This window comes from Capsella rubella, unplaced genomic scaffold (assembly GCF_000375325.1).
Source record: "Capsella rubella cultivar Monte Gargano unplaced genomic scaffold, Caprub1_0 scaffold_4, whole genome shotgun sequence".
In the NCBI taxonomy this organism is placed as follows: domain Eukaryota; kingdom Viridiplantae; phylum Streptophyta; class Magnoliopsida; order Brassicales; family Brassicaceae; genus Capsella; species Capsella rubella.
The window spans coordinates 11,810,567-11,838,018 of NW_006238920.1; the positions used below are offsets into that span (position 1 = coordinate 11,810,567).

At 36.0% G+C, this 27,452-nt stretch overlaps 9 protein-coding genes and 1 long non-coding RNA gene across 11 annotated transcripts; 6 read left to right on the forward strand and 4 right to left on the reverse strand.

Annotated features, from left to right (window-relative positions):
- Nucleotides 1-21: 21 nt before the first annotated feature.
- On the reverse strand, nt 22-3,513 carry LOC17890503 (mucin-5AC). Its single transcript, XM_006293793.2, has 5 exons — nt 2,856-3,513; nt 2,634-2,751; nt 2,087-2,201; nt 562-1,695; nt 22-477 (listed from the first exon to the last, which is right to left on the reverse strand). Exons 1-5 carry the CDS (start codon nt 3,046-3,048, stop codon nt 214-216), a joined length of 1,824 nt encoding a protein of 607 aa, XP_006293855.1. The 5' UTR covers nt 3,049-3,513; the 3' UTR covers nt 22-213.
- Nucleotides 3,514-6,332: 2,819 nt separating this feature from the next.
- Nucleotides 6,333-7,077, reverse strand: LOC17890531 (protein EARLY FLOWERING 4). The gene has a single exon (XM_006295205.2). The coding sequence runs from the start codon at nt 6,940-6,942 to the stop codon at nt 6,601-6,603; it is 342 nt and encodes a 113-aa protein (XP_006295267.1). The 5' UTR covers nt 6,943-7,077; the 3' UTR covers nt 6,333-6,600.
- Nucleotides 7,078-9,174: 2,097 nt separating this feature from the next.
- LOC17889319 lies at nt 9,175-11,031 on the forward strand. The gene has a single exon (XM_006293786.1). It carries the CDS (start codon nt 9,175-9,177, stop codon nt 11,029-11,031), a length of 1,857 nt encoding a protein of 618 aa, XP_006293848.1.
- A 71-nt stretch (nt 11,032-11,102) lies between these two features.
- Nucleotides 11,103-12,043, reverse strand: LOC17890524. 2 transcript variants are annotated; one of them, XM_023784873.1, is made up of 3 exons: nt 11,877-12,043; nt 11,381-11,616; nt 11,103-11,288 (listed from the first exon to the last, which is right to left on the reverse strand). In XM_023784873.1, exons 2-3 carry the CDS (start codon nt 11,598-11,600, stop codon nt 11,227-11,229), a joined length of 282 nt encoding a protein of 93 aa, XP_023640641.1. In that variant the 5' UTR covers nt 11,601-11,616; nt 11,877-12,043; the 3' UTR covers nt 11,103-11,226. The 2 variants fall into 2 exon arrangements, with proteins under 2 accessions (XP_023640641.1, XP_006295321.1); XM_006295259.2 differs by having other exon boundaries at nt 11,381-11,600; nt 11,877-12,037.
- Nucleotides 12,044-12,199: 156 nt separating this feature from the next.
- LOC17889293 (putative ABC1 protein At2g40090) lies at nt 12,200-15,386 on the reverse strand. Its single transcript, XM_006293903.2, has 8 exons — nt 15,087-15,386; nt 14,549-14,703; nt 14,310-14,435; nt 14,104-14,199; nt 13,872-13,972; nt 13,753-13,789; nt 13,258-13,476; nt 12,200-13,069 (listed from the first exon to the last, which is right to left on the reverse strand). Exons 1-8 carry the CDS (start codon nt 15,268-15,270, stop codon nt 12,371-12,373), a joined length of 1,617 nt encoding a protein of 538 aa, XP_006293965.1. The 5' UTR covers nt 15,271-15,386; the 3' UTR covers nt 12,200-12,370.
- A 598-nt stretch (nt 15,387-15,984) lies between these two features.
- LOC111831171 lies at nt 15,985-17,182 on the forward strand. The gene is made up of 3 exons (XR_002834394.1): nt 15,985-16,291; nt 16,909-16,978; nt 17,165-17,182. It is a non-coding gene; the product is annotated as an uncharacterized LOC111831171 (long non-coding RNA).
- A 1,318-nt stretch (nt 17,183-18,500) lies between these two features.
- Nucleotides 18,501-20,677, forward strand: LOC17889948. The gene is made up of 4 exons (XM_006294931.2): nt 18,501-18,925; nt 19,040-19,320; nt 20,025-20,260; nt 20,478-20,677. The coding sequence occupies exons 1-3, from the start codon at nt 18,646-18,648 to the stop codon at nt 20,088-20,090; spliced, it is 627 nt and encodes a 208-aa protein (XP_006294993.1). The 5' UTR covers nt 18,501-18,645; the 3' UTR covers nt 20,091-20,260; nt 20,478-20,677.
- Nucleotides 20,678-21,717: 1,040 nt separating this feature from the next.
- On the forward strand, nt 21,718-23,142 carry LOC17888357 (chlorophyll a-b binding protein CP29.3, chloroplastic). Its single transcript, XM_006294709.2, has 2 exons — nt 21,718-22,370; nt 22,662-23,142. The coding sequence occupies exons 1-2, from the start codon at nt 21,858-21,860 to the stop codon at nt 22,977-22,979; spliced, it is 831 nt and encodes a 276-aa protein (XP_006294771.1). The 5' UTR covers nt 21,718-21,857; the 3' UTR covers nt 22,980-23,142.
- A 1,068-nt stretch (nt 23,143-24,210) lies between these two features.
- Nucleotides 24,211-25,708, forward strand: LOC17888019 (protein yippee-like). Its single transcript, XM_006295167.2, has 5 exons — nt 24,211-24,544; nt 24,993-25,036; nt 25,125-25,233; nt 25,332-25,387; nt 25,461-25,708. The coding sequence occupies exons 1-5, from the start codon at nt 24,449-24,451 to the stop codon at nt 25,546-25,548; spliced, it is 393 nt and encodes a 130-aa protein (XP_006295229.1). The 5' UTR covers nt 24,211-24,448; the 3' UTR covers nt 25,549-25,708.
- Nucleotides 25,709-26,337: 629 nt separating this feature from the next.
- LOC17890405 lies at nt 26,338-27,220 on the forward strand. The gene is made up of 2 exons (XM_006295054.2): nt 26,338-26,589; nt 26,709-27,220. The coding sequence occupies exons 1-2, from the start codon at nt 26,409-26,411 to the stop codon at nt 27,032-27,034; spliced, it is 507 nt and encodes a 168-aa protein (XP_006295116.1). The 5' UTR covers nt 26,338-26,408; the 3' UTR covers nt 27,035-27,220.
- Nucleotides 27,221-27,452: the final 232 nt, after the last annotated feature.

Genomic DNA, 27,452 nt, shown 5'->3' on the forward strand with positions numbered 1-27,452 from the left:
ATGGTCAATATCCCTAATCAATCGGTTAAAGGTTCCATCCATTTAGGGTTAAAACGTAGAGACGAGAGTGGAGAGGTTTACATAAAACGTCAAAACGCTACTTCACATATCATCATCATCAAACTCGTGTGATAATAAAAACTCACAAACAATAAAGAAAGGAGAATCTCAAAGGTGAACGTTTTACAAAAGGCTTTTCTTTTCTTTCTTCCTTCATCTCCCTTGTAAGCTTGCAGGGGACCTGCAACCTCTCTCGCTGCCTGCATCATCTTCCTTTTCACTTGCCTCTAAACAAATGCCATTGTTGTTGCACACACTTATCTCTGAGCTAGCGTTGCTGCTTGTTGCTAGTGGAGAAGAATCTGAAACATTCATCGGTCTACCACGTGTATGTCCAGACCTCACACTGTACATTGATGATGCTGGAATGTTCGTCATTAGTGGTCTCAGATTCCCTGGAATGGTTCTACGTATATCCTGTTTTCATCAAAACGTTTGATCATCAGTTAATCACAATTCCCACCACTGAGGAAAAGAGGAGAGAGAGAGAGAGATACATACCATATGCCTTATTGCCATATCAAGTGACTTCTTGGAGAGCGTTCTTCCAAATCCTGCACTGTCTGGTGATGAAGACTTTGCAGACAAGTTACCATGAGGAGAACCCTTGTCATCTGATCTGGGAGGAGCAAGTTTCCGCATGTTTATTACTCTTTCCACCATTTTTGTTCCCATCATCACCGGACTAACATTGTCACTGGCTTTGGAATATCCACGATTAACTGCAGGAACAGAGCTACCACTAGAGTACATTGGTGCTCTTCCTCTCGATGGTGAACATGATTGCCTTCTTGGTCTTCCTCCTGGAGGACCTCCTGGCTCAACTGAGCCAGAACGAGGGCTTGGAGCTCCAGGTCTACCTCTTGTTGCTGAAAGTGGCCTTTCAGGTAATGTTGTCCTTAGATTTGGAGGAGTTTCTAACGAGAAACCAGGCATGTCTGATGGCTTCCATGGTCTTGACCTCACTGTAGGAGATGCTGCACGAGATAAAGCAGGGTTCTTAGATGGAGTTGGCATAGGCTTTGCTGGCGCTGGAGAAGAAGGCTTGATTTGGGATATTGTTGGCTTTGCTGTAGTAGTTGCAGCACTTGCAGAAGAAATTGGACGGCGAGTTGGTGTAGATGACCTTGATATGGTTTTAGACAGAGGAAGTGTGGGTCTTGAAGTTGGTGTTGAAGATCTCGCAGTAGATCTTGACAGAGGAGTTGTGGACCTTGAAGGACCAGCAGATTTTGTGGTGGTGCTGGAGATGGATCTAGTTACTGAACCAGCAGATCTAGCAGTTGAAGTAGTTGGCTTAGATGCAGTAGGTGTGAGCCTAGATGATAAACTCGTTGACCTACTCATAGGCGTGGGCTTAGTTGGTGCAGATACTGTGGACCTAGAGTTAGTCAAAGAAGGTCGAGTAGTTGAGGAGACAGTGCCTCGCGAAGTGGGTGTTGAAGGCCTTGAGGATTTTGAATTAGTTGTCAGTGTTGATGATCTTCCAGTGGGTGTGGCGGGTCTTGACCCAGGTCCTCCAGAAGATGAAGGTCTTCGAGTGGCTCCACTGGAAGAGCTTAATCCAGGAGAAGAAGTTTGTTGTCTAGATGTTAGATGGTTCCTTGCAGCAGGCTCTGTTGAAGAATTCGCCAGCTACGACAGATAATTCATAGGTTACCATAACGAACTAATGATTCTCAATAAAGAAAAGAAGATAGAACAATTGAACAGTTGAACGTTCAATTTTAGTGTGTAACATGCAAGAATCTGATTAGGGATATATATTTGACCTTATGCTACTTCAAAAAAAAATACAGAGCAACATTCCACATAACAATGAGTGTCAATGCAATTTACTAGTAGTGTAAAACCTGAGATGTAAACGTCACAGAATGATGTGGCAGGTTTAACCAGTGGTGGCGGTTCAAAACATATATACAATAACAGCAGAGATTTATTTTAACACTGGTTGCACTACTTTGGTTCTTTATCTAGTGAAGAAGTTGATAAAAGAGGTCAAAACACTACGCAATAACATTCTTACCCTAGAAGTCAATGTAGCCGGGCGAGTCTTTGAATCACCAGTCTGACTCATCATAGTCCTATGTGATTCCATCTCCAGCGATGGAAACAGAGGAGTACCTGGAGGGGTCAGAAGCCTTCAAAAGACAAAGGGAAGTTAATGATAAATTGTTCAAGAAACCATATGAAAGAGATAACAGATATGCTGCATCATTCCCAAAGATGATGAACAATTTATGCAGAAATTTTTTAAACCTGATGAACATTCAGTGAAAGGCTCACACACCTCACAAACAAAGGGTTTTAAATAGTAAGGCCACAAACACAGACCCTTATATAGACAATGATGAATGTGAAGAAACAACACAATTCAAGGCAGCAAAACTACGAGGCAATATACATCAATTAACAACAATACTACCACATACAGATTATCAGCAAATCACTAACTATGCTATCACAAAGAATGCTTAAACCGCTTGCACTTAAGGTGGCTAAGAAGGAAATTCAAACCATCACCGCATACTGAAGTTATGAACCGTAGTGAAAAATAGTGACTAAAAAGTTACCATTCATAGTCATTTTTATCGCCTTCAGAATTGAGAAAATCATCAGGAGCAGCTGCCTTCCGAGGTGGTGGAGCACCACTTGAGATGTTAAAAACTGGTGAAGTTCCATGCTTTGAACCTAAACAGATCAAAGCCCATCAAGAACTAATAAACATCCTAGACCAAATCAAAGGCATGATTCCACAAAATTAGAAAGAAAAAGTTAAAAAACATATAACATACCTAATGGAGTTTCAAACTCATCAGGGTTATTGTTGAGAAGGAGATTATCCTGCTCTTTCTCACGCCGTCTCATCTCAAGAAACAAAGAGAGCTCTTCATCTTTTTCAGCCATCATAGAAGCCCTAAGCTGTTGCCTTTGCCTCTCTGCTGAATCCAGCAAAAGAGACTCTTTCGCCCTAAAACTTCGATTCATTGCTCACCAAACTTACAGATCAAAAGAGAGACTAAAAATAAAAACCTAACTTAGCTTCCAATTTACTCCCAACGGAAAATAAATTATCCTAAAATCTAAAAAATGTTAAACTTATTGTCCTCTACAAACTTAACAAACAAAGTCCTAAAATTGAAGAACCCCAAAAACGAAAAAATCGAAACTTTCACAAGCTTAAAAACCTGAACTTGCAACACATTTCAGCAATTTCCCATTTGAAAGTAAGCTAAGCAGAAAGGAAGAAGAAGAACAAAAAAAAAAAGGGGAAAGTTAACTTTTTTTTAATAAAAGGAAGAAACGAGCTTTCTCAAAGAAACCGCCATTGTCGAGGAACGGAGCTCAAGACCCTAGCCCAACTACAGTTTACAGAGAAAAAAACCCAGAAGCAGAAAATAGAAAAACCTAAACAGAGAGAGATTTTGGGAGATCGAGGGAGAGAGAAAGAGATTGAGGAGGAATTGGGAGAGAGAGAAGCGAGAAAGTGTGAAGACGAGTGGCATTGAGTGTAATTATTAAGCTTTGAGATCGGTTAAATTGGAAACTTTTCCATAAGTTTTTCAAAGAACGAAAAATAAATAAAAGTTTATATTTTTGGGGTTTGATGAGAAAATTTTCAATATAATTTTTATTTTGGTGACGGGACATGACACCTGGACTGGTACCTAATGTGCTATCAATTGTTTCTATCGCTTGAAGCCTAAGGGATTCTCAGTATTCTCTGTTCTCTTCTGCTCTTCTTCTATTTTTATAATTCATATATCTGTTTTACTCAATGATTATTCCGATGTTTTTTGTTTGTTGTTTAAGATTATATTGTCAGATTATTTGAATGGATTATTTTATCATTGCACCATTGCGATCTATCTATGTATGATCTTGAGATTGTTTTTGTATTATTATATATAATCAGTTTGTTGAACCACATAATAAAAGACCTTTGAATCCTGATTATTATTATATTTGAAAAAGTTATACCATGACACCTTAACTACTAAAACCGATTCAATTGGAAAATAGGGTTATTCTCAAATGATTCGTCTTAATCTGTCATTAATTACCTACTGATTAGGTACATACTAAACCTCAAGGTTTAGCAATGATTTTTAAGCTTTAAAATATTCTTAAAAGGAAATATAGTTGTGTTAAGCTTAACAGGGCAATGGTATTTTTGGGAGGGGTTGACATTTTGAAAAGTTGGTGGGTTTGGATTGTTCTTCAATTGGATATCAATTGGCTCGATGTATTTATTATTAGAGTAGTGGCGTCTAAATTATAAGGTCTAAAAGATTGAGTCTAACGCTGATCATAGATCATGGCTATACAAAGAAAGTGTAGTTGCATTGTGATAGTTAAAAATGTCTTTTATTTGTCAATGCACTCGGTTAAACATCCACAAAACGAAAGTAATTTTGATATCACTATCAGTTTTGGAATATAGAGTCCTAGTGATTGAGAAGAATACATACTACACATGTTAAAAAAAAAAAAAAAAAAAATGGTGTGGCATATGTGGTTATGTGCAACATCATTTGGACTTATATTGTGAGTATCGTATTCGTCTTTCTGTATGAAGATAAATTATTGTAATATCTTAAAGTGGGAAACAGCTGACTTGTAATTTGTAAGATTCTCGGATTTGTTATTTGATTCAAAGTTTTTTATTTGTCAGATAATAATATATTACTTTGTTAAAACCAACTTAATCACAAAGAAATTTTTAAAAGTTACAATCGAACATGTCTATGTCATAGGGGTGGCGATTATCCCCTACCCAAAAAAAAAACAACTTATTACTCACAAATTTGATGACTAAATAAATTAAACAAATGTTCGCAGACAAGTTCGATGAGCACACACGACATGGTTAAATTTAAATTATCCAATAAGATAGACAAAGAAGCCCATACAAGTTTGATTAGTAGACTTACAAACTCAAGATTCCACAATAATACTATTGGGTTTGGATGTGTAATGTGTTTTTTGAACACATAGTTATACCACAATCGATTCGAGCGTCGATGTTGCTCATTTTGGAAAATACGGCGACTTCATTTGTTTTCCCTACAATTCAAATGGTTGTCCTCTATATATCTCTATCCCTCCTTGTAGGTAATCTTCTTCTTGAGAGAAAAAAAAAGGAAAGAAAGAAAATTCTATGATGAAACGGAATTCAATGGTCCAATAAGACAACAAATATAAAAGACTGATATTGCTCCTACGAATTATATGGTCCAGAGCAAGTACTAAGTCATTTTCACCACTACCGTCACATAACTGATGAACACCATCATGTTAAAAACAAAGTATTTTGAGAAGGTATATATAGCCATTAGTAGTTGTCAAGACAAGGTGGTACAGTGTTTGGTAATAAATGAAGTATTATGTCCAAAACAAACCAAAGAAAAACATTCAAAATCCCTAGATTTGATTATCTAGTGCATTTCTAAAACTGAATATAAGTTAGTTTAAAAAATTGTATAATCACATAATCTTTTTTTTTTATCTTTAATATTTTAATTTCTAATGAAAAATGGAATACGTAAAACTCATCCATCCTTTTCTTCATCAAGAGTAAACGAAAATGTATCCTCGGTTGGACCAACAATAATGCAATCATTGATGTTTGATCTTTCTGATCAAACACATTTTGTGTCCACCACAACTCATATAACATGCTTGCCTTGTTGTTTTGGTTTTTCTACCCACTATGGGAAATAAAACAGAACATAAAAACCAACAAGAAACCGCTTGGTTTTGGCAAGATTTCCAAACACATCGAAACATAATAATCTATTTATACACACTTACACATAGAGAGAAAGATAGGGAGAGTTTGTTACTTTATGATGATCTGAGCATTGATTTAATCTTTATGCCAAAAACTGAGAAACCAAGCCAAAAAAGTGATTGGGGGGAAGAGTAGAAGTTGGTTACTTATATGATGATGGACTAGTTAATGATCACTGATATTGCAGTTTGTGTTTTCTCTTTTACGGACTATGAGTGTTGTCCCAGCGTGTAAAATTTTGATACTCAGTAACTCATAGAGTTATCTAAGACACACACACACAAATAAAAAGAGTTATCTTGTGAAAAGTCAATAGAAGACAATAGTTTTAAACAATATCATCAATGCATAATGTCATACCAAATTGCATCCACTAGGTGACGAAATTACTTTCTCCAAGTTGCAACAATCTAACCAGAAGCCCTCATTTATATCGATGTCACATGAGAAAAGGTCTCAAAATAGAATCAAACCAGAAAAGATAAGATAAGTAATTTATTATTATTATCATTAGAGAAATTGCAGTAGAGACACATTGAAAAAGACTCGAAACCATAATTAAAATAACCCAATTAGATGGGTTTGCTCCCACGGATTATTCTAACGACAATCATTTGCAATGAAAACTAAGATATAATAACTTTTTTCTTTTCTTATATTATCATAGCTTGAACCAGACTGATTCAAAATTCTCAAACCGGCCGGTCCAAAACTAAGAAGAAACAATACGATCCCGGTATTTATCATCAAGCTCTGGTTCCGGCAGCGCCACCGCCGTCGTGGCCGTTCTTTCCACCGTGAAACCCAGAGGCAAAACTAGTGTTGAGATCGGAATACATGTTGACAACTTTGGAGATGTTTCCGTTGAGTTCTTGAATCAAAGCAACGTTCTTGGACATGTTATCAGCCATCCGAGATTGGTGATTGTCGTTGACCTGTTGGATGAGTGACCTGTTCCTGTCCAAAACTGATTGCACTTGTCTGAAATTCCGGTCAAGATTCTCCCACATCGCCGGATCTTCTCCTCCTCCTTGCTCTGCTTCCTCCGCCACGTTCCTCCGCCGTTTCGTATCGCCGTTCCTCTTCATATTAAATTGTGTTTTTTTTTTTTTTATCTTGTATTTTCGGATTGTGAGAGAAATCAGATATTTATAGTAAAAAATATCTTCTGATAAAAATTAGGACACGGAGGTGCGTAGGTTCTGTCTGATCGCCACTCGAGTAAAAAGAGCGTGTGTGTGTCACCGTAGACGTATCTATCTGATGTTAAAGAACACGCGCGTGAGAGAAGGTTGGATTGAAGTCGTGAAGTGATTGGGTGAGAGGAATAAAGTACAGAGCTTTTCATGCACTTTTCTTTGGATTTTTATTAAAAAAACAAATGGGAGAGAGAGAGAGAGAGAGAGATAAGGATCTGTGATTCTCTTCTCTCTTTATTTGTAGAAATATCTTGAGATATTTATCACTTTAGTTGAATTATAAAGGGATTATGATGAATAAAATAATGAAAAAGGTATATGGTGTACGACTTGCCACGGTTGGTGTAGGAAAGAACCAAATTCCCCAATACGCATGATCTCATGACTCATGTGTTTCTTGTCTAAATTTGCCTTTTGATTTGGTCAGTCAGCGTTACTACTAGTAAAACCACTTTTTATAGAGTTTTTCCTTTTATTCGTTACAGATATTTTTATTATTAGCATGCAAAAATATCTGAAATCCATGTTTAGCTTCTTTTTATGACGTTAAACCATTACAAGAGTGTTTAGATTCTTATTAGAGAACAAATCAACAAACAACAAGAATCTCTAAGAAACTTTGCTTTAGCTAATCAGCAAGATATATTTTTTTGGTACCAAGATCAGAGAATTTGGTTCCCGGAACCTGGGCACTACCAATATCAAAATTCAAAAGCACCACAGTGAAATCACGACGTTTCCTCCCAGTTAACTTTGTTCTTCCATTACAACAAAGAACACAACTTTATTGCACTTTTGGTCCTACGTACCCTTCTCTCTATAATTTATTTTCTTATAACGACAAAACGAACCAATTCCGATAGCCAAATCTGCCAAAAGCCATTCAAAAACACGAATGGCCACATGGTTAGGTTTTAGTTTCAATCAATATCAATAAATGTCACATTTTCTGATGCATCACTTCTATTAAAATGTATTCGTTTCTCTAAACGTAATAAGCAAATAGGAGAACCTAATTTGTGTTGTTTTATATTTTCTCATCCCGAAAGTTATATAATTTGCAAATGGAAAATGTTATGTAAGCTGCAGTGTATACTTTTGTCAGTGTCTCCTTGTATCTGATCATCTTAAACGCAGTCGAGACCAGGATTACAATCGTTCTATCTGTAACTATGTTCACAGATTAAATAAACACAGAGAAAGAAAGCAGGAAGATCTCTTACTTTTGGTCAAAACAGGGAGGCAGGTTAATGGATACAGCCTGTCTCAAATGTAAATCATGAGCTATCCAAAAGGGTAACTCCACTTTTGACACCTTGGTTCAAACCGCAGGAAACACAAACAAAACATCCAGAAAAAAATACTCAAACCACAGGACAAAGATCAACCATACAAATTAGCTTTAGCAGTGAGAAGGAACACTGACACAGTTTGTCTCGTCACTTCAAAATATGTAAGGTTGTGGTAAGAACAAGATAAGGTGAATAAGTAAAAAGTGGCCAAACCTAGCTAAATCCAACACTTACTTTTCTTCGTAAGTAAGAGACACTGAAACCATATATTTTCCGTATTTTAGTTCCACATCATAGCTTAATACATTGAAACCTTAGATTTTCTTCTTATCTTAATTAGTTCCACATCAGTGTTACACAACCGATCCACTACTTATTCTCTATCTTCTTTACAACTTAGAAACGGTTTGCAAATTGCAATTTGGTGTTGGTTCGGTTGTTCTACTTTCCAATTCAAACCTTAGATTTTCTTTTCGTATTTCTTGTTTGAGTTCATAAAGGCTCGATAACTGATCACGAATATAGAATCTTGAAAGTCACCAAATTTCAGAAATGACGAAAACTATATTCAAAACATAAGCAAATTTGATTCTTTATTTGCATGTAAAAAAACATTATCACCACTAAAAAGCAAAAAAAAAAAAAACAGAAATAAATTCCACCATGTTTTCAAGTTAAGTATACAATAATCAAAAGTAGAGAAGAACACTTCTGGAATCAAATTTATGTATTTATAGTGAAAAATTGTTAACAACTTGGCATCCTGTAATAACAATCTTTTTTTCATTAAAGCCTCTAATAGAATTATAGTAAACAAAGAGAGAGTGAGATGGAATCAAACGGTGGATTTCATGAGGTGGAAAAAGATGGTAAACTAGTTTTGGTATACCATCACCCCAAATATTGTCCCATACCCCAAACACAGTCCCCAACCTCCTCCGATGACCTTTCTTTACAACCTCTTTTTGTATGCCCTAATATGCGATGGGATGACTTGTCGTATCTCCTCCATCCAACCACATTTACGCTCAATTCTTCCCCTGAGTACGTCTTTCCAAAAACAACTGACCATGATGATAATTATTATCATTATGTAGTCCCTTTGTTTTGGTGCAACAATGAAAAATTTGATGCCAATGGTGGATGCGACATATGCCAAGGCTCAAATTTCAGCACAGACTATTACTTCTGTAACTATTGTGATGAAAAATTCCATAGAGAGTGTGTCCAGTCTCCTCTTAAAATCAAACACCCTTACCATTCTGACCATATTCTTCAACTTTCTTTTCATCCGTGTGAAGCTCGCGATGTTGAGTGTTTATGTTGTGGAAGAAAAGCAAAATCCTTGGTTTATCATTGTACCATATGTCAGGCTTATATGCATTCAGTCTGTGCGATGAAATCAATACCCTTTGTTCTAGACCCACCTAAAAACCATGTCCATCCTCTCACCTTTTTCCCGAGACAAACCTCCTTAACTTGTAACGTTTGTGGTTTGTTGAGAAAAAATTATCCCACTTACGTTTGTTTCAGATGCAATTTTGTGGCTCATAATGATTGTATGAATCACCCACACATCATCAAAATATCACGTCACAACCATCGTATCTCCTTCACTCTTTCTCTTCCATCCAAAACATGGTGGTCTTGTGGAGTTTGTCGTCAAAGTATTAACATTGATTATGGTGCATATACTTGTGACAAGTGTAGTGCTTATGTTGTTCATCCAATATGTGCTACTGGGAAGGGTGTGTGGGATGGAAAAGAACTCGAAGGTGTACCAGAAGAAGATGATATTACACAAGATGCCATGCCGTTCGAGATGATATCTGAAGGAGTGATACTTTATTTTCTTCATGACCATCATCTCAGACTCATGGTAAATATATTTTATGAAGAAAATAACTTTTGTCAAGCGTGTGTCCTTCCTATCTATGAAGGTAACTTCTATTCTTGTATGGAGTGTGAGTTCATTCTCCATGAAAAATGCGCTAAGACTCCCCGTATAATTCAACATGCATTACATCCTCATCCACTTAAATTGGAGGATTCTAGTGAATATAAGTTCGGTCATTTCACATGCAATGCTTGTGGTTATGAATGTGGTGGCTTTGTCTATGAGTGTCGCATAGAGGAATGCTCTTTCTATCTAGATGTAAGGTGTGCTTCAATTTCTGAGCCGTTTGATTACAACAGTCATGAGGATCCTTTGTTCCTAGCTTTAGAGCAAGAAGTAAAAGTTATATGTCATGTATGCGAAACAGAATGTCGAAGACAATTAAATTGCATCAAATGCGATTTTATTGTATGTTTCAAGTGTGTTACCTTACCATACAAAGCAAGATATAAGTATGACTCACATTTTCTCACGTTGTCATATCGTGAAGTATGTGAGAAAGATTGGTGTGAGGTGTGCGAATGTAATTTAAAAGATACGAACACGAAAGTGTTTTACTGGTGCAAAGAGTGCTACACCATTTTTCATATTCAATGCTTAATTGGTGTAAACCCATATATGAAGCCTGGTCAAAATTTCTATCGAAGGGGGAGGAAGGTTCAAACTCTTCGCAACTGTAATCTTTCTCGGCCATTATGTGATACTTGCAAGAACCATTGCCAAGGGAAAATATTTAAGAGAGACAACAACATAGCATGTTCCGTGGAATGTATTTTTTCTTACGTGTAAATAAAGTTTAATTTCTCTTTGTATTTTCAGTTTGACTTCTTCATCTGTTAAGACATGGGTGGCTTCGAGGGTAGAGTAACAAAGCTAATTCACTTCAAAGAAATCACGATTGAATAGGTACTTGGAATGAGTAACCAAAACATGTCTAATAAACAAACTAAGAATTCTTTAGACAAGAGAGAAAGAAAAAAAAAACTAAGAATCAGAGTCCTCTGGATCCTCCACTGATGATTCCGCTTGCTCTTCTTCTTCTCCCACTGCATTATCATCAAAACTGTTTATTTTATTTTATTTTTGTTTAAAACAAAGAAAATACAATGAAGATAGAGAAGAGCAACAACACACGCACCTTCGATTTCTAATTCTCTAAGAATGGCATTAAACTGATTTCTCAACTCACGCAGTTCCACAAGAGCTCTTTGAATCCGCTGAATGAGATGATTTTCTCCCGGGGGAGCCACATCGGCGGCGTTCACCACCAGCCGGCGCTGAGTAGTCGATGGAGGAGCTTCGTCGTACAATGGAGGGTCGACAACAACTGGTTTTGGAACAGCATCACTCTCTTCCATCTACAAAAATAAAAGACTAATTCAAACAAATGTGTCTGTAAGCTTTTCAAACAAAAAAAAACTGAGAAACCCCCAAATATCAAAAATCACAGCTTCTTTCGACCATATGTATATATCAAATCAAGAGAAATCGATTACATATCATAAACCCAAGAGACCCATCAATCGAATCTTAACAATGTGCTTCTGCGATTTCGAAAGGCACTCAATTTCTATCTGGGATTTCGAAACCACACACAAACTGAACTGATAGACGGAGAAAGGTTGAGACTTTACCGGAGAAAATGTAACTCTTGATCGGGAGGGAGGTTATAGAGCCGTGGAGACAGAGAGGAGTCGCGGAGACAGAGAGGAGTCGCGGCTGAGAAAAAGACACAAACTCGAGTGTTGTCGAAATCGAAAAGACAGAACAGAGTAGATGATGATGGCCACTGCATAATTAAGGTTTTCTCGATTTAACCGAACCAATCCGTACTATCTCGGTTCAATTTGATTTGATTACGGGTCAAATTTTATAATAAGGTTCTCTATTACATGGTTAAATTGACGAAAAGCAAGAAGATAATAAGGATTTATATAAGTAATTTGTTCTTCCAGTATACAAATAACACAAATCTCATATAGTGTATAAAAGTTGATTTATTGGTACAGAACAGCCTGTGTATACAAAGAATGATAAATCTTAACCTTGAAACCCATTTACCAAAGAATAAGAGGTGTGTAAAATATAAATTGGCTGCAACGTTTTAATCAATTTGTGACATCTTATATTATAGGGTTAATGATTTTCTGACTTGTAAGACCCAAAGTGCAAATTGCATTACCCAAAGCCTTGCTTCAACAGAGAATCCTTCAAGCCATACCTTCAGCCATTTCATCAACGATTTCTTTTCAGACCTCTTTGCCTCTAAAACCGCTTGGGAAGATACTTTCCCTATGATCAAGAACGACTCCAGCGACGATCCTTGCATCAGTTCATTGTTAACCGACCTGAGACAGTCGTTTGTTTTCAGCATCAGAAGGATCACCCGTGGCAATCTCCTGAGAAGCTCTGAGATTTCGGAGAAGTACTGTGATGCATACATCTGCAGCTCTGATACATCTTCTTTGCTGCCCTGGATGACTAAATGATCCACAGATGTGTCAATGACTTGCTTCCATGGTCTCATTGTAAGAATTCCAGCGAATAGCACATAGAGATCATCTCCAGCGCCTAATTTCGTGCTATGTTCTTTAATGGCTTTTGCATCTGAGAAAACCAATGCTTTCCACAGTGAAGCATAGTGGAATCTTGTGTTGAAGTCAAGCTCCTTGTACAAGCCATGGTCAAGAAGCACTAATTGTGGTTTTCTCTTGCCATATATGTTCCTTTTACCAGAAGGATCTGGACGAACAATCAAATTGGCAGCGTGTGGGTCACAATGCACAAACCCATGTTTAAACATCATTTCTGCAAAAGCTTGACTCACCTGCAAAACAAAAGAGTTTAAAGCATCTCAAAGTTTGTTTCTTCATAGTAGTTTACAAGTTATTACAAAGCTATGGAATCACCAAACTCTTACTTGAAAGGCAATTACTATTTTCTTTTCAATTGGGTACTATTAAAATGAATTAAAAAATGCTTGATATCTTAAGGATCAAAGATAAAACAGCTTACTAGCTTTGATACTTCATAGGGCTGCATCCCAAGCTTTCTGATCTTAGCTACATCATTCACTTGAGCACCTTCCATGAACTCCATTGTCAACAACTTAGAGGTACTCAAATTCCAATAGATTGTTGGCGCATAAACATACTCTGCAATATGGGGAGACAGCTTCCTAAAATTATCCAGACATTTCTCACTGTTTTTTGCCTCAACCATAAAATCTAGTTCCTGATGAAAATTACATTAATAAAAATAGACCAATTAAATTATCAAACCAGTGACAGCAAAAACTCAATGACGACTATACGAAAATGATTCGAAATAGAAACCATTAACGGTGACAAATACATTGATCAATAATGAAAGTCCTCAGATATTATTGAAAAAAGATGAAAGTAGTTAGCCGAAGATGAATATAATATTCAGATAAACATATTTAACTCTATAAACCTTTTAAAGAAAACTATATACGCTATGACTTGTGATTCAACTAAAGACACCAACCTTTGGTAAGCTTTCACTCATTTCGTCTAACAACCACCTGCATACATGAGCCAGTATAAGCTAGTTGCAAGAGGCTCACACTATATGAATTGTGTACAGAAATTAGAAAGTGGCTGCACCTGTAGTCAAATGATGGGAATATCCGGTGCAAGGTATTCACTAATATTCCCACAGCCGCAGTGTCCGCAGCTGCCGTGTCTGTCATGTGCGCATGTTGAACCTGCAGAAAAATATTCAAAAGCATAATAGAATAAATACAAGCTTACTCTCAATAAGTCCACATCTTTGATTTAGTATTTATAAAAACTTGTCCTTCCGCATCATATATAGTAAAAGTAAAAACAAATGTACCTTGACAGCAACTTTCTTTCCATCATGGGTGCGAGCAACATGAACTTGAGCAAGGGAAGCACTTGCAATTGGAACAGGGTCAAACTCAGCAAATACCTGCAGATCAAATACGACAGCCAAATTGAAAAGCCAATAGAGATAGTCGTAACTAAAGTGTTAAGACTCTGGTTAGATACATGAAGATAGGACTATAAAAAAGCACATACTTTGTCTGGCATCTCTCCAATCTCTTTCTTGAAAACCTCACATACTTGCTCATAAGAAGAAACAGGGCATTTGTTCAACATGGACTCCCTCATAGTACGGACATACTCTTCGGGCACAAGATATTCCTTGAAACAAGAAACTGTTAACACCCATTGGTTTTCTTAACATGAACATATTAATTTCTTAACTTCGGAGTTCAGACATTCAATGGCACAGAAAGAAGATTAGCTTTACATACTAGTTGTCCTATATGCTGGCCAAGCTTGATATAGATTCCTCCATTTTTAAAACAAAGCTCTTGAAGCTTTTGAGCTGACCTCAGGTGGACTTCATGTTTGACCTTAGCCCTCTCATTGCTTCCCTCAGCCAACCCCAACAATGAGTACTCATAATCTAACACAACACAAACAACAAAATATCGTTAATTCTTAAGTAGTCGCAAACGCATCTAAGCAAGAAAATGGCTATAAGTCATATAAATTAAGACAACAATTGCAATCCCAATTGTCAGGAATTGAAAACAATTAAGAGATCGACTGATCACATGGAAATATCAACCAAACGCCATAGACAAAACGTAACTAAATGTAATTAACGTTTGCTTCTACATGCCTAAAGCTTTCCAACACAATTCGTGCCAGCCAATCTCACTACCAAATTAATCAAAAGCACAGATCAAAATCAATTTTTTTTTTTAAAAGTGATATTTAGGCACTGCAGCAAAACAAACCATGTAAAGTATTATCCTTTTATGGGGTTTTTTCTATTGGCCGTACCGAAAGCTATAGAGGCGGCGGTTACGGTATTACGGTAGAGACGGACGGGGATGGAGGTGCAAAGCTTGAGCGTGGTTGATGGGTCTTCGGAGGTAGCAACGAAGGCGGCGCCAGAACCACCGCATAAGGCGGTACCGACGACGAGGAGCTTTGTGCGGGTTCTCCACAGGGATCGTGCCGCCATTGATGAAGCACGTGACGCCCCAGCAGATCGGAGGATGGAGAACTAGAAGGCGAACGAGCGAAAACAAATTCCGACAGCGCTAAATTTGCGTCAATTGGTTCGGGCTTCCATTAGTGGGCTTGTAATGGGTCTAATTATAACCGAGTGTTTGTAAAACATATCCAGATGATTTTACTAAATGCGCTTGTTTCCGTCTTTAGTTCAGAAAAATGTATTATGTTGGGCATATAATTCTAATATAACAGTTCTAAGCAAAAATATGTAATAATCAGATTTGCCAACATATATTATTTGATTAGAACAGTTTATTTTCTAGTTATTTTAAAGTCTATTCTTTTTTATTCTGTTGAGGTTTCTAATTGTGCCACTAATCTGGTGGCGCATAATAAATAATGGAAAAAGCTTTTTAATAAGTGTAGAGTGCATATAATTTTTGGTGGCTAAAATGTCTTGACTTGACTTTCAGCTTAGCCGTATTTCTTTTCAAAGTTGTAAAAAATCATTATTTGGATGGTCCTACTCTAGTTATTGATATGCAAATCTGACCGTTGCTACACAACACAAAAGAGACAATTAGCACATATACTACATTTTGATAATTATACATTCCAGGTAAGAATAGTAGTCACTAAACCTGATTTAGAATGTTCTGGTGGAAAACAAAAACGAACTAAGTTTTGGGAGAAAATAAAATAAAAAAAATATTAGACCATGTCCAACCCAAGTATGTTAAGCTATTTCTTAGGAATAAAGTACCAAAAAATAAATCAATAATCATAATTAGTGTAAGAAATGTCTCTTGCTAACAGTTTTTGTGTGTGTTTCTTATTGAAACGTGTTTAATTGTGACTGGCTTGAGTTTGGGAAAAAAAAACCCATGAAAGACTTGCAAACAAATAAAAACACTCATATCTCTCTCTCGTTCTCTTGTCGAAACAACGATCACTCTCTCGATATCTCTCTCACTCTCTTCTCGTCGCCGATGGGCAAACTAAAGAACACAGAATCGAGAAACAGATAGGTACGACCGTACGATTCTTTGAATCGATCGTTTGATTTCGTTTGTTTTTTCAATTAGGGATTTGAAAATTATTTTTTGTATTTTGTTGATAAAAAATCTGGGTTTGCTACGATGGCTTCATTCGTTTTATTTTGTTGATAGATCTCTTTCCTAGTACGGATAATTAATGCTTCTGCTATTAGCTCAATCATCTGTCATTATTAGTGAATTGATTATGAATGGAAGAAAGATCTGTTATTTGATTTTGTTTAGTTTAATTTTCTTCACTTGTGAACTGTTGTATGTATTTGGTTTCCCCGTAGCTTTTTTTTTGAAATCTCGTTAGAGTTTAGCTAACTAATAAATTGATTATGAATCGGTTGTGTGTGGTATGATATAGAGTTCATCTATTCAGTTTCTGTACTTTGAGTTCTTACTTCAGTTTCTGTTTAATGTAACCGGTTTCAATGTTTGCTTCAGCTTCTTGTTCTGTTCTTGTTTGAGTTTGTGTTCTGTTCTTCTTTGAATATGTTCTTCTTTGAGGTTCTGTTATGCTCTTCTTTGAGTTTGAGTTTGAGTTTGGTTTTGAGTTATGTTCTTGTTTGGTTTCTGTCTTTGAATTGCTGTTCTTCTTTCAGTTTCTGTTCTACACCAACAAGCCGAGAGCAACACCCACAAGCCGAGATCACCAACAACACCAACTCTATGGTCTGTGTCATTTCTTGTATATCAAGTTTGTATAAAACAAGTTTTTCAAAAATAATCTTAAGAACTTTAATTTAGAACTCTACCATTGGAGGCATATATTTATTTTCATTTTCAAAAAAGTTTTAACTTCAAAACTTGTACTTTTTTTACTACAATAATGCTAAGAAATTTTGTTTACAATTTTAGCATTGGACATGCTCTTAGATGCTATCCTATTTATCGAAATTTCGTAAAGTTTTTTTGCTCAATAGTCAAAACCTCAAAATAATACATTCCAATCTTCAGATTTGGTAGCAGCATTAGACGAGAAACTGTTTAAGATCTCAATCAACATAAAATAGTTATAAAAAATTGGATTCGATAAAAATCAGATACACAAAGAAACAAAAGTATAAAAAGAAACATAAAAGTATAACGCCTATATATATATTCACGTAAGGTTAATAAAATAAACGGCCGCATCCGCATGCATGTGGTCACATGGCTTAAATCGGTCGGTTCCTCCATTCCCGTATGTGTTGTTTGTGTTCGACGAGTCTCGGTTCATTTCCTTCGGCGTTATGGGCTTGACTTTTAGAAAACGATTTCATTGTGTATATACAAACAAAAACAAAGAAATTATATAGTAGAAAACGAAATGTTCCAATTATTGAGTTTGGTTTATAATGCTTCACGCTATATTTAGGTTTTACCGTTATATATTATACAACAAAATTCATAATAGTCAGCTCTAGGATGATATGCCGCCAGTCAAAAGGACTCCATGACTAGGAAGTTTCTATCGAAACATTTTTCTTTTGTTTTCTAGAAATAATAAACTAGAAGGAGGAAATTTCCAATATATACATGTAGTATTTATATGTAAATGTAACCTACAATATTGGATCAGCATCAATTGTCCATCATCTCATTTTGCGTCATTGACCTTCTAGTATATATGATTTGTATTATACAAAAAAAAATTGATTTGTCCAAAAAAAAATGATTTGTCCAAAAAAAATGATTTGTCCAAAAAAAAATGATTTGTACTAAAACTTTTTTTTTTTATCAAAATGAACTAATAACTTTTTGTATGTGTGTCTTCTTCTTATAATAATAATAATAATTATTAATAATAAGACACACATATATTATTTAGTATAATTATAAAGACATAGAATCAGCATACTAAACCCAAAAAAACAAAAAATCCTACATTCATCTAAATAATCATACTAAATTTTAACAATATATATAGTAGTTATCTATGAAAAACTATGGATAGATCAATTACAATTTAACTTTGCTTCATCCCCCAATCTTTTAAAAATAAATATAATTGATTTACATAGAAAAGAAAATAAAATTGATAAAAAAAAAAACATATATTAAAGATTACTAGAGACTTATGTTTGGAAAGAATATTAAATTTAATAATTATGATCATATAGAAAGGTAAAATGTACCAAATGAATCCAATGATAATTCTATATTGAACTAAATATTCCAAAGTCCAACGTGGAAAAATCATTATTATTATAAATTAATCCCTTTAGTATTGATCAAAGCATCATCGTCCTCGTCATCGTCACTTTGTTTCGTCCGCCTTTTAAAAACCCTTTCTAAAGTCTGCGAAACACCTCCCAGCTTCTCTTAAGCAAATCCTCTCTGTACATCTGATTGATTCGATGGGTTTTAGCAAAGAAGAGATTAGTAAAACCAGAAAGCTTTGGTCATCTCTATGGAGAGGAATCAAAACTGTCTTCGTTTTGTTCACAATGTTCCTTTCCTTTCTCCTCGTCTCTGCTCCGATCTTCCTCGCCGTCGCCGATGCTCTTCTCCCTTCCGCTCTCCTCCACCGCCTCTCTCCGCCGGCGAATCTCTCTTCTCATCTCACCAACTACGATTTCCGTCACTCCCTCATCGATATTCCCTTGATCTCTATCATTAGATCCGCTGTTATACTCTGTGAGTACAAAAAGATTCATACTTTACAAAAACCCATAAAAACAGAGCAAGTGCTCTGTTTCTGAAGATATAGAAAACTCATTCCTTTAGTTTGATTTTTTTCCGTGCAAACAGGTGTTTATGGACTCTGTGATGGACCAAAACTGTCTAGAGGACCGTATCTGACAATAACAATGATCTGCTCAGTTTTATCTCTAATCTACGTTTCGTTAAAAGCGGCGTTTGTATTCGGCGAGCCACAGATCGGAGACGGCGGAGGAAACTACTTCAGAGCGGCGGAAGTGGCTCTGTTTCTCTGCTCGTCGGTTTTAGCCATAGGTCACATCGTTGTTGCTTATCGAACAAGTTGTAGAGAAAGAAAAAAGCTTCTCGTCTTCAAAATCGACATTGAAGCTGTAAGTTCACTTCTTCTTCTTCTTCCGTTGTTGATTCCGCCGTTACATAAATTTATTATTTTACTATTTAATTTCGATATATTGATTGATTGATTACATTGAAAGATAGGGCCAATAATACCAAGTTGCATTATTATCATATATATTTTTTTCAAATCTAGGATGCACTATAGATTCTTTGATTTTTTTACCCTGCACACTAAGATATCGTAATCAGACTCGGTCAGAGATAGCATGTGAATGTATGAGTCAATGTTTGAACATTAAACACAGTTTCACACATTTGGTCCTTTTTGGGATTCTAGAAACTCGATGAGACTTGTCTTTCCAACTAGTTTGGTTAGGAAATACTCCATTTATGGTTAGAAGGTTTTTGGATGAAAGTAACAGAAAAACAAAATTTTGAAGTTGAGTTTAGACTTTCTTATATATAGTTTTGCCCAAAAAAAAAGTTTTATAGGTTAGAATCTCGTGTGGAAACCGTGTGGCATGTAACCAAATTTTATTTGTCTTTCTTTTTTATAATGATAATAACATATTATAATTATAAAAATCCGACATAACACGTCACACCTCACGCATGCTTCATGACTCATAGAGACAAATCTTATCCATCGATCCTCTTTTCCGTTTATAGTTATTATTTTTATATCCAACGAGAAAACTTGTTTAAGTGTGTTTTTGATGGATCTCCATTTTTTCAGGTTTCGGCTTGTAAAAACGTGTACCCGAGATATCAAAAGATCCTACAACAAGAGAGACTCAAGTAGAGACGCATTTTTTTCAGGATCGAATCAAAATATACTTGTAAATATATATGTATACACATACTTCAACATGTAAATACAAATATAAAACTAAGCGACGTATAAATGTAACTTGTTACTTCTGCCTTTCGTTCGGCGTTGACCCATCAACTCCTTCGCTTTTTAAGTTTCAGGTAACCATCATCCATCCTAATCTCATCCTCTTCTTGAATTTTCTTGCTTACGTAGACCGTAGTATACTAGTATATATATTCTTATTCTTTTCTTGAATAAGACTGATTTCTATAAGTGTGTTTTTATTAGTGACCTAGTATTATTAATTAGCGAGTTGATACAATGGACGTATAAGTTGAGAGCCCTTTTGCTGATAATTGTTTATTTGGTTAACAGAAGGATCCAAAGCGGAAGGAAGAGATCAGGGAATGGAGATTTGTATAACCTATATGCTTCTTTAATGTTATGAGACAACTCAGATGAATTGGCAGTTGTTTAGCTTTAACATTAGATTAGTTAGGGCGATTTGTAAATAATAATCCAAATTTCATCAATGCAAAAAGAAGCCCAAGGCATCTTCTTATTTTTGTCTTACCGTTTTGTTTGTATGTTTATGTTTGTATTATTTTTGGTTTTAAAATATGTTTTGTAAATTTTGTAAGCATTAGAACATACAGTTTGGGATATGTCCGCGTGGATTTGTTTATACGTCACCAAAATCTATAAAAAGAAACCGTAAAGCAACCTTTTTAGATCATGATCTTAACTTTACATTCTAGATATTTTGCATTAACCAAATACTATATCTCAATATTTTTAATAATCGAATAAGATCAAGTCTTTTGTGAATTGTATGAAACATCAAGTCCTCATCAACTTCACTGAATTTTTCAATAATCTTATCGTCTTTCTAACTTTCTATTGCAAACTCTAACTTTCTCTCCTATCGTGTTTATAACTTTTAGTCTGTGGGGATGTCTAAAACAAAACCTTACCAAGTATATGAAGAAATAGACACCAATTCGGTTTATGTTACTCGAACCAAACACCGGTTTGAAAGCTGAGAGGCATTTTAGCTCCAGTTAGTCAGTTTTACCTTCTATAGTTTTATCGTATTGAATTGTATGAAAATGAAAAATGCAAACCGAAACCTATATGTTTTGAAAATCACTCAAATTAAGATATTCTATTTGATAAACTAAACACACACTCAAAGCCAAAAATATTGGCCTAAATGTACCAAAGCCAAAGTTCTATAATTTTGGACTCTAGACAAAAATTGCGAAAAAAAAAAAAAAACACGGTTTAGGAGGCATTTTGAAGTTTCGGTGTAAATCTTATATTTATGTAGACTGTAGAGTTTGTATAGGACTAGTCTCCATTATAAATGTAGTCGATTAATGGGCTTTTATAAATGGGCTTTAAGGGGGACAAAACTTCAACTGGGACCAAAATATTTTTCTAATTTGTGAAATGGACAAAAGAAATCCTAAAAAACAAAAGAAAACAAAAGAAAGAAAATACCTTAAATGCAGACACCTACCAAAAGGACGAAAGAGAGAAGGCAACGTCATTAGAAAGTAGCGACACCACAAAAAGAAAAAAGGGTAAAGAGAGAGACCAATCACAGGAGATAACGCTGAGATAAGGCTTCTTACATTTACCATCACATATAAAACATAACGTTATTATTATTCCTTAAAAATAAAAAAAACCTATATGTTATAACATTGGAATCATCAGTCTCTAACCAGTATCACACCAATTAAACTCAATATGGCTACCACCACTGCAGCCGCAGCCTCGGGTATCTTTGGGATCCGGATTCAAGATCCTAGACCTGGAACCGGGAGGGTTCAAGCCATCGGGGGGTTTAGTTTCGGAAAAAAGAAACCCGCTCCACCGCCCAAGAAGTCAAAGCAGGTCCAAAACGACGGAGACAGACTAGTCTGGTTCCCCGGTGCAAACCCGCCTGAATGGTTGGACGGATCGATGATCGGAGACCGTGGGTTCGACCCTTTCGGTTTAGGTAAACCGGCTGAGTATCTTCAGTACGATTTCGACGGTCTTGACCAAAACCTTGCCAAGAACGTGGCTGGTGATATCATCGGGGTCATTCAAGACTCCTCGGAGATCCAACCGACGCCGTTTCAGCCGTACACTGAAGTCTTCGGGATCCAACGGTTCAGAGAATGTGAGCTGATCCATGGAAGGTGGGCTATGCTTGGTACTCTTGGCGCCATCGCCGTCGAGGCTCTCACTGGGATCGCATGGCAAGACGCCGGAAAGGTACACATGTTTTTCGTCACTAACATTATTTTACACGTGGACAATCCTCCGTCACTCATTGGAATTTAATCAAAATTTGTTATATAGAAAAAAGTATAATATGTGGAATAAAATCAGGCCAAAATAAATATATATGCAACTCTCAAAACATGCATGCAGATTTGAAACCAAAAAGTCTAGCTAGATTTAATATGCGGTTTTATCAAATATAAAAATTCCTATGTCGTTCTTATTGTAATGAAGTTGAAGTTGGGTTTTGGATTGATGCATTTCTGGTTTGGTTCGACTTAGGTGGAATTGGTGGAAGGATCGTCGTATTTGGGACAACCATTGCCGTTCTCGCTGACGACTTTGATATGGATAGAGGTGTTAGTGGTCGGGTACATCGAGTTCCAACGTAACGCTGAGCTGGAGCCGGAGAAAAGGATTTACCCGGGTGGGTATTTTGACCCGTTGGGACTTGCGGCTGACCCTGAGAAGTTGGATACCTTGAAGCTGGCGGAGATAAAGCACTCTCGTCTCGCCATGGTCGCATTTCTCATCTTTGGTCTTCAGGCGGCCTTTACCGGCAAAGGCCCCATCAGCTTCCTCGCCTCCTTTAGCAATTAAGTAATTTCTGAAATGAGACTATCTATCTATTTATTCTATTGAAATATAATTATACTTTTAAAAACTGTATAATGTATCACAAAAGAGGTTGTTTGGTATTGTTGCAACTGGTTTATCGTATCAATCGTTTAAAGCCGCTATATATATGTTGATCTTGTGTGTATAGCTATAGCAGCTTCGTTGAGTTGATTGTTCGCTGCAAGGTTTACTATCACTTGTTATTCTTTAATACTTGTTTGATGTGATAATATAGTATTACACTATTACGTACTAGCTATAGTTGTATACTTGCATTACTCATCACCAGTAATCTCAATTGATTCGTGACAAGATTCTTCAAAACAATGCTAGCTACAAATATGTCAAGCCAATAATAATCTTTTCCAAGTGAAATGAGAAAATCCTACAAATTATCTATTAATCGTTCCCATATGAGTACGTGGATCCCCTTACCATACATATCATTCTTTTCGTCTATCTTTTGAAACAAACCAAAATCGGATGAAGTCATTAGTCATACATAGCATATCCATCCTTCTGATTGAACCTAGACCAATGGTGTAACTAGTGAGAGCAACCCTGTTAGGCTTAGAGGTAGCTAGTGTGGCTTACACGGAATTAATATCTAATAAGCATTCATTGTTTATACTTTTAATATAACCGCGAAGATACATCAATTTTTTTTAATGATTATCAAATTATTATACCATCACCAAATAATGGCTTGTATTGAATTTTTATTTACAACAAACAATTCTGTCTGTCGTATACTTGAGACAATACAATATATGATTTTTGTGTTGTTGGTAAAGATAAGATATGTTATCGTAGCCAAAAAAAAAGAAAAATAAAGATATCATATTTTGCTTGATAATTAATAATACAAGGGAGAAGAGTCAGAAGACTATTGTCAAGTAATGATTATTATCAAATGCAGTTTCAATTTGCATGATTACTACTAGACTAGTTATACATGTAGTACATGTAAATATTTGTTTACTTTTTATACAACACAAATATATAGAGATGAAAGTGAATTACAGTTACAAGAAAATCTTGAAATGAATAGACAAGGGTATAAAGAAAGTGTAAGAAAGTGTAAGAAAGCAATAAAATATACATGAATATAGAAAAACGCAATTGGTGAAGAGTACACGTTGTTCCACTTTTCTGGGCTGAAGAAGAAGAGAGAAAAAAAAAAAAAAAAAAAAGTGAAAAATTAAAAAAAAAAAGTGAATAATTGAGAAAAGACGTTATACCTTCCCCATCCATATACATTATTTCTTTTTGCTCAACTGCATAACATCACCAAATTCGACCCGATCAAGTTTTGATTCGTGTCTATACAGAGGAAAGTGTCTGAATTGTTCTCTGTCTCGGATTGTTTTCTTTCTAAACAAAAAAGATTTTTCTTGTTGAGATCGAAAACTCTGTTCAAGCAGATTTTGAGTTCTTGATTTTGATTCAAGATGGGGAGGCTGTTTGTTGTGAATCTTGAAGGGAAGATCTATAGCTGCAAACACTGTAAGACCCATCTTGCTACATATGAAGACATTATCTCCAAGGTTTTGTCCCTTTTCTCTATTCTTGACTTTTTCTTTTTCTTCTGGAGATTATTCTTATGTTTTTTGTGGTTAATCTGTTTTTGTTGTTGTTGTTGTTCTGCATGCTTCTCATATTTGAGTGAATTTTATGATCATCAGATAATTCTCTAGAAAAGATGTGGTTGTGTGTTGATAAGCTTTGGTCATGGTATTGAGCACAATTGTAATTTATGAGACCTTAAAACACTTTCAGAATTTTGAATTTTGTGTTGCTACATTGTAGAAGTTATGGTTCACATTTGCCATTAAGCAGCTAATGATTTCATTGGTTGTTTAATTCAAACTATAGCTGTGAACATTGAGCTCTCCTTGACCTGATGATTTAGTCACCTATTGCTACTGAGCTTTCCCTGATTATTCTGCATTTGTTGTTTCTTGAGTTAAGACCTGTTTCTTGTGTGTTGCTCAGTCTTTTCACTGCAAGCATGGCAAAGCTTATCTCTTCAATAAGGTGTAAGTGTTTCTTGTTTCTAAGGCACCTCATGAATGATGATCATCCAATACTTGTTAAATTGGCCTGGCTTTTCTGATGATGATCTAGTGCCAATGTTTCAATTGGAGAGACTGAAGAAAGACTGATGATGACTGGTAAACATACTGTGGCTGACATTTTCTGTGTCTCTTGTGGATCAATCGTTGGCTGGAGATATGTAAGCTAGACAGACATCAACTGTTGTCACAAGAACCTATCCTTGTTCGAATTTTCGGGGTTAGTTATAACTTTTAAGTTGTGTGTTCTGTTTACCAGGAGACTGCTCATGAGAAGAATCAGAAGTACAAAGAAGGGAAATCTGTTCTTGAAAGGTTATATTTCCAAACATATCAGGACTTGAGTTTCAAGAACACCGGGTTTGATTTTTAACACATGTTGTCGCAGGTTTAAGATATCAGGTCCTGATGGGAGCAACTATTGGGTGAGTAGCCATGGAAGGCATATTGGTGGAAGTGATGCAGATGATGCTTGAACCATCTCCCTCTCTCTATATCCTCTGATTTGACATTTTCTGTAACTGTAAATTCTTCAACCTCCAATTCCAAAATTGTTGTAATAAGACTAACCAAAACTCCTTCTCTTGCATTGTTTACCTCTCTCAGTAAATAAAATCTGATCCTGTGTTAAGATTATCTCACTGTTCCCTGTGAAACCATCTTAAACCTTATACTTCATCTATTCACATTGTCTTTGGAAATAATTAGTATACAGAAATTCATAAAGTTGGCACTTAAACAGAAGATAAGAACAAAACGTCTCAAGAGTTTGATTGAGTGCATCTATTGACAAGATATATTAGGGGAGATAATCAATTTGAGTAATATGTTTTGGTTGACTTTTTTGTTTTCTTTCTCAGTCAACGCAAAGATTTGAAAGTCAGCAGGCTTTCTCCTTTTGGACCAAACGATGTTTTTTGGTTGGAACTTGTACGGACTCTGTATCGACCAGTCAGAACTCGGAAAGCTAAATGGGCCGTAAAGATGTCAAATGCTAAAATTTGGAGGCCTATTTAAAGGTGAGAAAATGTGGTTTTGGTCAACAAATCCTTTAACCAAATGGTGGCTTAGTGCTTACTGACCAAACCCACAAAAGTCAATTGAGATCAGTCTTCTGTGTGTGTGTGTGTGTCATGGTAGGCTTGTTTCTTCCTTTCCTGCTAACTACTACACTTTTTCCCCCCAAAGTGTAGTTAGCTGAGATAACACATTGAGATTAAAACAAAGAATAGTCGAATGGAGTTGGACCGGTTGACCATTTTGCTCTCCTTAAATCCATCATCTTCACACACATCAATTCTTCAAGAATACAAATCATATTGAAGATACTTTAAACATGGAGAGCTTCTTCATCCTCCGTTGCTTCTTGTTATTCTTCTTCTTCTTGAACGGAGCATTTGCAGCTGGAGGCAAGTTATGGAGTATAAGGGAGATGTCAGAGATGGCTGGCTATGGGGAGCACAAACTCTCCTCTGTAGTCATCACCGGTTCTGTTCTTTGCAACACCCCTGTTTCAGGTATTCTCTGCTAGAATCCCACATCAAAAGTTAGGTGTTTTGTAGTTGGAAGCTCACGAACCTTACCACTCTCTACTCTGCGTCCAAAGCTAATGCTTTTTGTTTGCATAATCTTATAGGTGCAACAGTTGCTATCAAGTGTCACACTGGATTCAAAAAGAGATCAAAATGGGTAAAAGGTGTTACGGATGACTTTGGAGAATTTGTCATCCATCTTCCTTCTCATCTTCACGCAATTCCGCAACTCGAAAAGGCATGTTTTGTCAAACCAATACATGTGCCTAAGCACTATCATAGATGCTACCACACTTTCTACAAATCCAATACACACAAAGGCATCAAACTAGTTTCCTCAAGAAATGGCTTCCGTGTCTACACCTCAGGGACGATCAGGCTACATGGACACAGTTCAAAAACATCCCAACCTCAAAAGGCTGACATGTAAAAAAAGTTTTAATCAAAAAGAAAAAAAACAAACAAACAAATACTTGAAGAATCATCTTGTGTTTTATTGTGGTTCTCACTTGTTTAGCTGGCGCTTCAGTCACAGAACCGAGTTGAGTCTTTCTTTACATTGTATATCAGTTTCACACAGTGTAATTGCATCTCATACTTTTTGCATATGACCAAATGAAAATGTTTGGAAGCACTGAACAAAACTAAATTTACCTACCATAACCAAAAAAAGACTAAATTAGGCGAGATATCACCCGAAGAATCGTCATTGACGCTCTCAGTCTAGAATACATGCATTGCATATTCTGAAACATTCAAATAACCTAGACAAAATCTTACTACAAGGCAACTCAACCCACCAATTTTTTATGAAACAAAAAAAGAAGAAGAAAATTTCTATAAGTCAG

What these genes read in the sequence shown, in the direction of transcription:
- LOC17890503 (XM_006293793.2), bottom strand. Translation starts at nt 3,048, where the DNA reads ATGAATCGAAGTTTTAGGGCGAAAGAGTCTCTTTTGCTGGATTCAGCA. An exon ending in CGGCTACATTGACTTCTAGG is followed by an intron (nt 1,696 to 2,086) that starts GTAAGAATGTTA and finishes TATCTGTCGTAG; the next exon opens with CTGGCGAATTCTTCAACAGA. An exon ending in ATATGGCAATAAGGCATATG is followed by an intron (nt 478 to 561) that starts GTATGTATCTCT and finishes TGATGAAAACAG; the next exon opens with GATATACGTAGAACCATTCC.
- LOC17890531 (XM_006295205.2), bottom strand. Translation starts at nt 6,942, where the DNA reads ATGAAGAGGAACGGCGATACGAAACGGCGGAGGAACGTGGCGGAGGAA.
- LOC17889319 (XM_006293786.1), top strand. Translation starts at nt 9,175, where the DNA reads ATGGAATCAAACGGTGGATTTCATGAGGTGGAAAAAGATGGTAAACTA.
- LOC17890524 (XM_023784873.1), bottom strand. Translation starts at nt 11,600, where the DNA reads ATGGAAGAGAGTGATGCTGTTCCAAAACCAGTTGTTGTCGACCCTCCA. An exon ending in TAGAGAATTAGAAATCGAAG is followed by an intron (nt 11,289 to 11,380) that starts GTGCGTGTGTTG and finishes ATGATAATGCAG; the next exon opens with TGGGAGAAGAAGAAGAGCAA.
- LOC17889293 (XM_006293903.2), bottom strand. Translation starts at nt 15,270, where the DNA reads ATGGCGGCACGATCCCTGTGGAGAACCCGCACAAAGCTCCTCGTCGTC. An exon ending in CGCCGCCTCTATAGCTTTCG is followed by an intron (nt 14,704 to 15,086) that starts GTACGGCCAATA and finishes GTGTTGTGTTAG; the next exon opens with ATTATGAGTACTCATTGTTG. An exon ending in GAAAGAAAGTTGCTGTCAAG is followed by an intron (nt 13,973 to 14,103) that starts GTACATTTGTTT and finishes ATTTTTCTGCAG; the next exon opens with GTTCAACATGCGCACATGAC.
- LOC17889948 (XM_006294931.2), top strand. Translation starts at nt 18,646, where the DNA reads ATGGGTTTTAGCAAAGAAGAGATTAGTAAAACCAGAAAGCTTTGGTCA. An exon ending in TAGATCCGCTGTTATACTCT is followed by an intron (nt 18,926 to 19,039) that starts GTGAGTACAAAA and finishes CCGTGCAAACAG; the next exon opens with GTGTTTATGGACTCTGTGAT. An exon ending in TCAAAATCGACATTGAAGCT is followed by an intron (nt 19,321 to 20,024) that starts GTAAGTTCACTT and finishes CCATTTTTTCAG; the next exon opens with GTTTCGGCTTGTAAAAACGT.
- LOC17888357 (XM_006294709.2), top strand. Translation starts at nt 21,858, where the DNA reads ATGGCTACCACCACTGCAGCCGCAGCCTCGGGTATCTTTGGGATCCGG. An exon ending in CATGGCAAGACGCCGGAAAG is followed by an intron (nt 22,371 to 22,661) that starts GTACACATGTTT and finishes GGTTCGACTTAG; the next exon opens with GTGGAATTGGTGGAAGGATC.
- LOC17888019 (XM_006295167.2), top strand. Translation starts at nt 24,449, where the DNA reads ATGGGGAGGCTGTTTGTTGTGAATCTTGAAGGGAAGATCTATAGCTGC. An exon ending in GCTTATCTCTTCAATAAGGT is followed by an intron (nt 25,037 to 25,124) that starts GTAAGTGTTTCT and finishes ATGATGATCTAG; the next exon opens with TGCCAATGTTTCAATTGGAG. An exon ending in CAATCGTTGGCTGGAGATAT is followed by an intron (nt 25,234 to 25,331) that starts GTAAGCTAGACA and finishes TCTGTTTACCAG; the next exon opens with GAGACTGCTCATGAGAAGAA.
- LOC17890405 (XM_006295054.2), top strand. Translation starts at nt 26,409, where the DNA reads ATGGAGAGCTTCTTCATCCTCCGTTGCTTCTTGTTATTCTTCTTCTTC. An exon ending in TTGCAACACCCCTGTTTCAG is followed by an intron (nt 26,590 to 26,708) that starts GTATTCTCTGCT and finishes ATAATCTTATAG; the next exon opens with GTGCAACAGTTGCTATCAAG.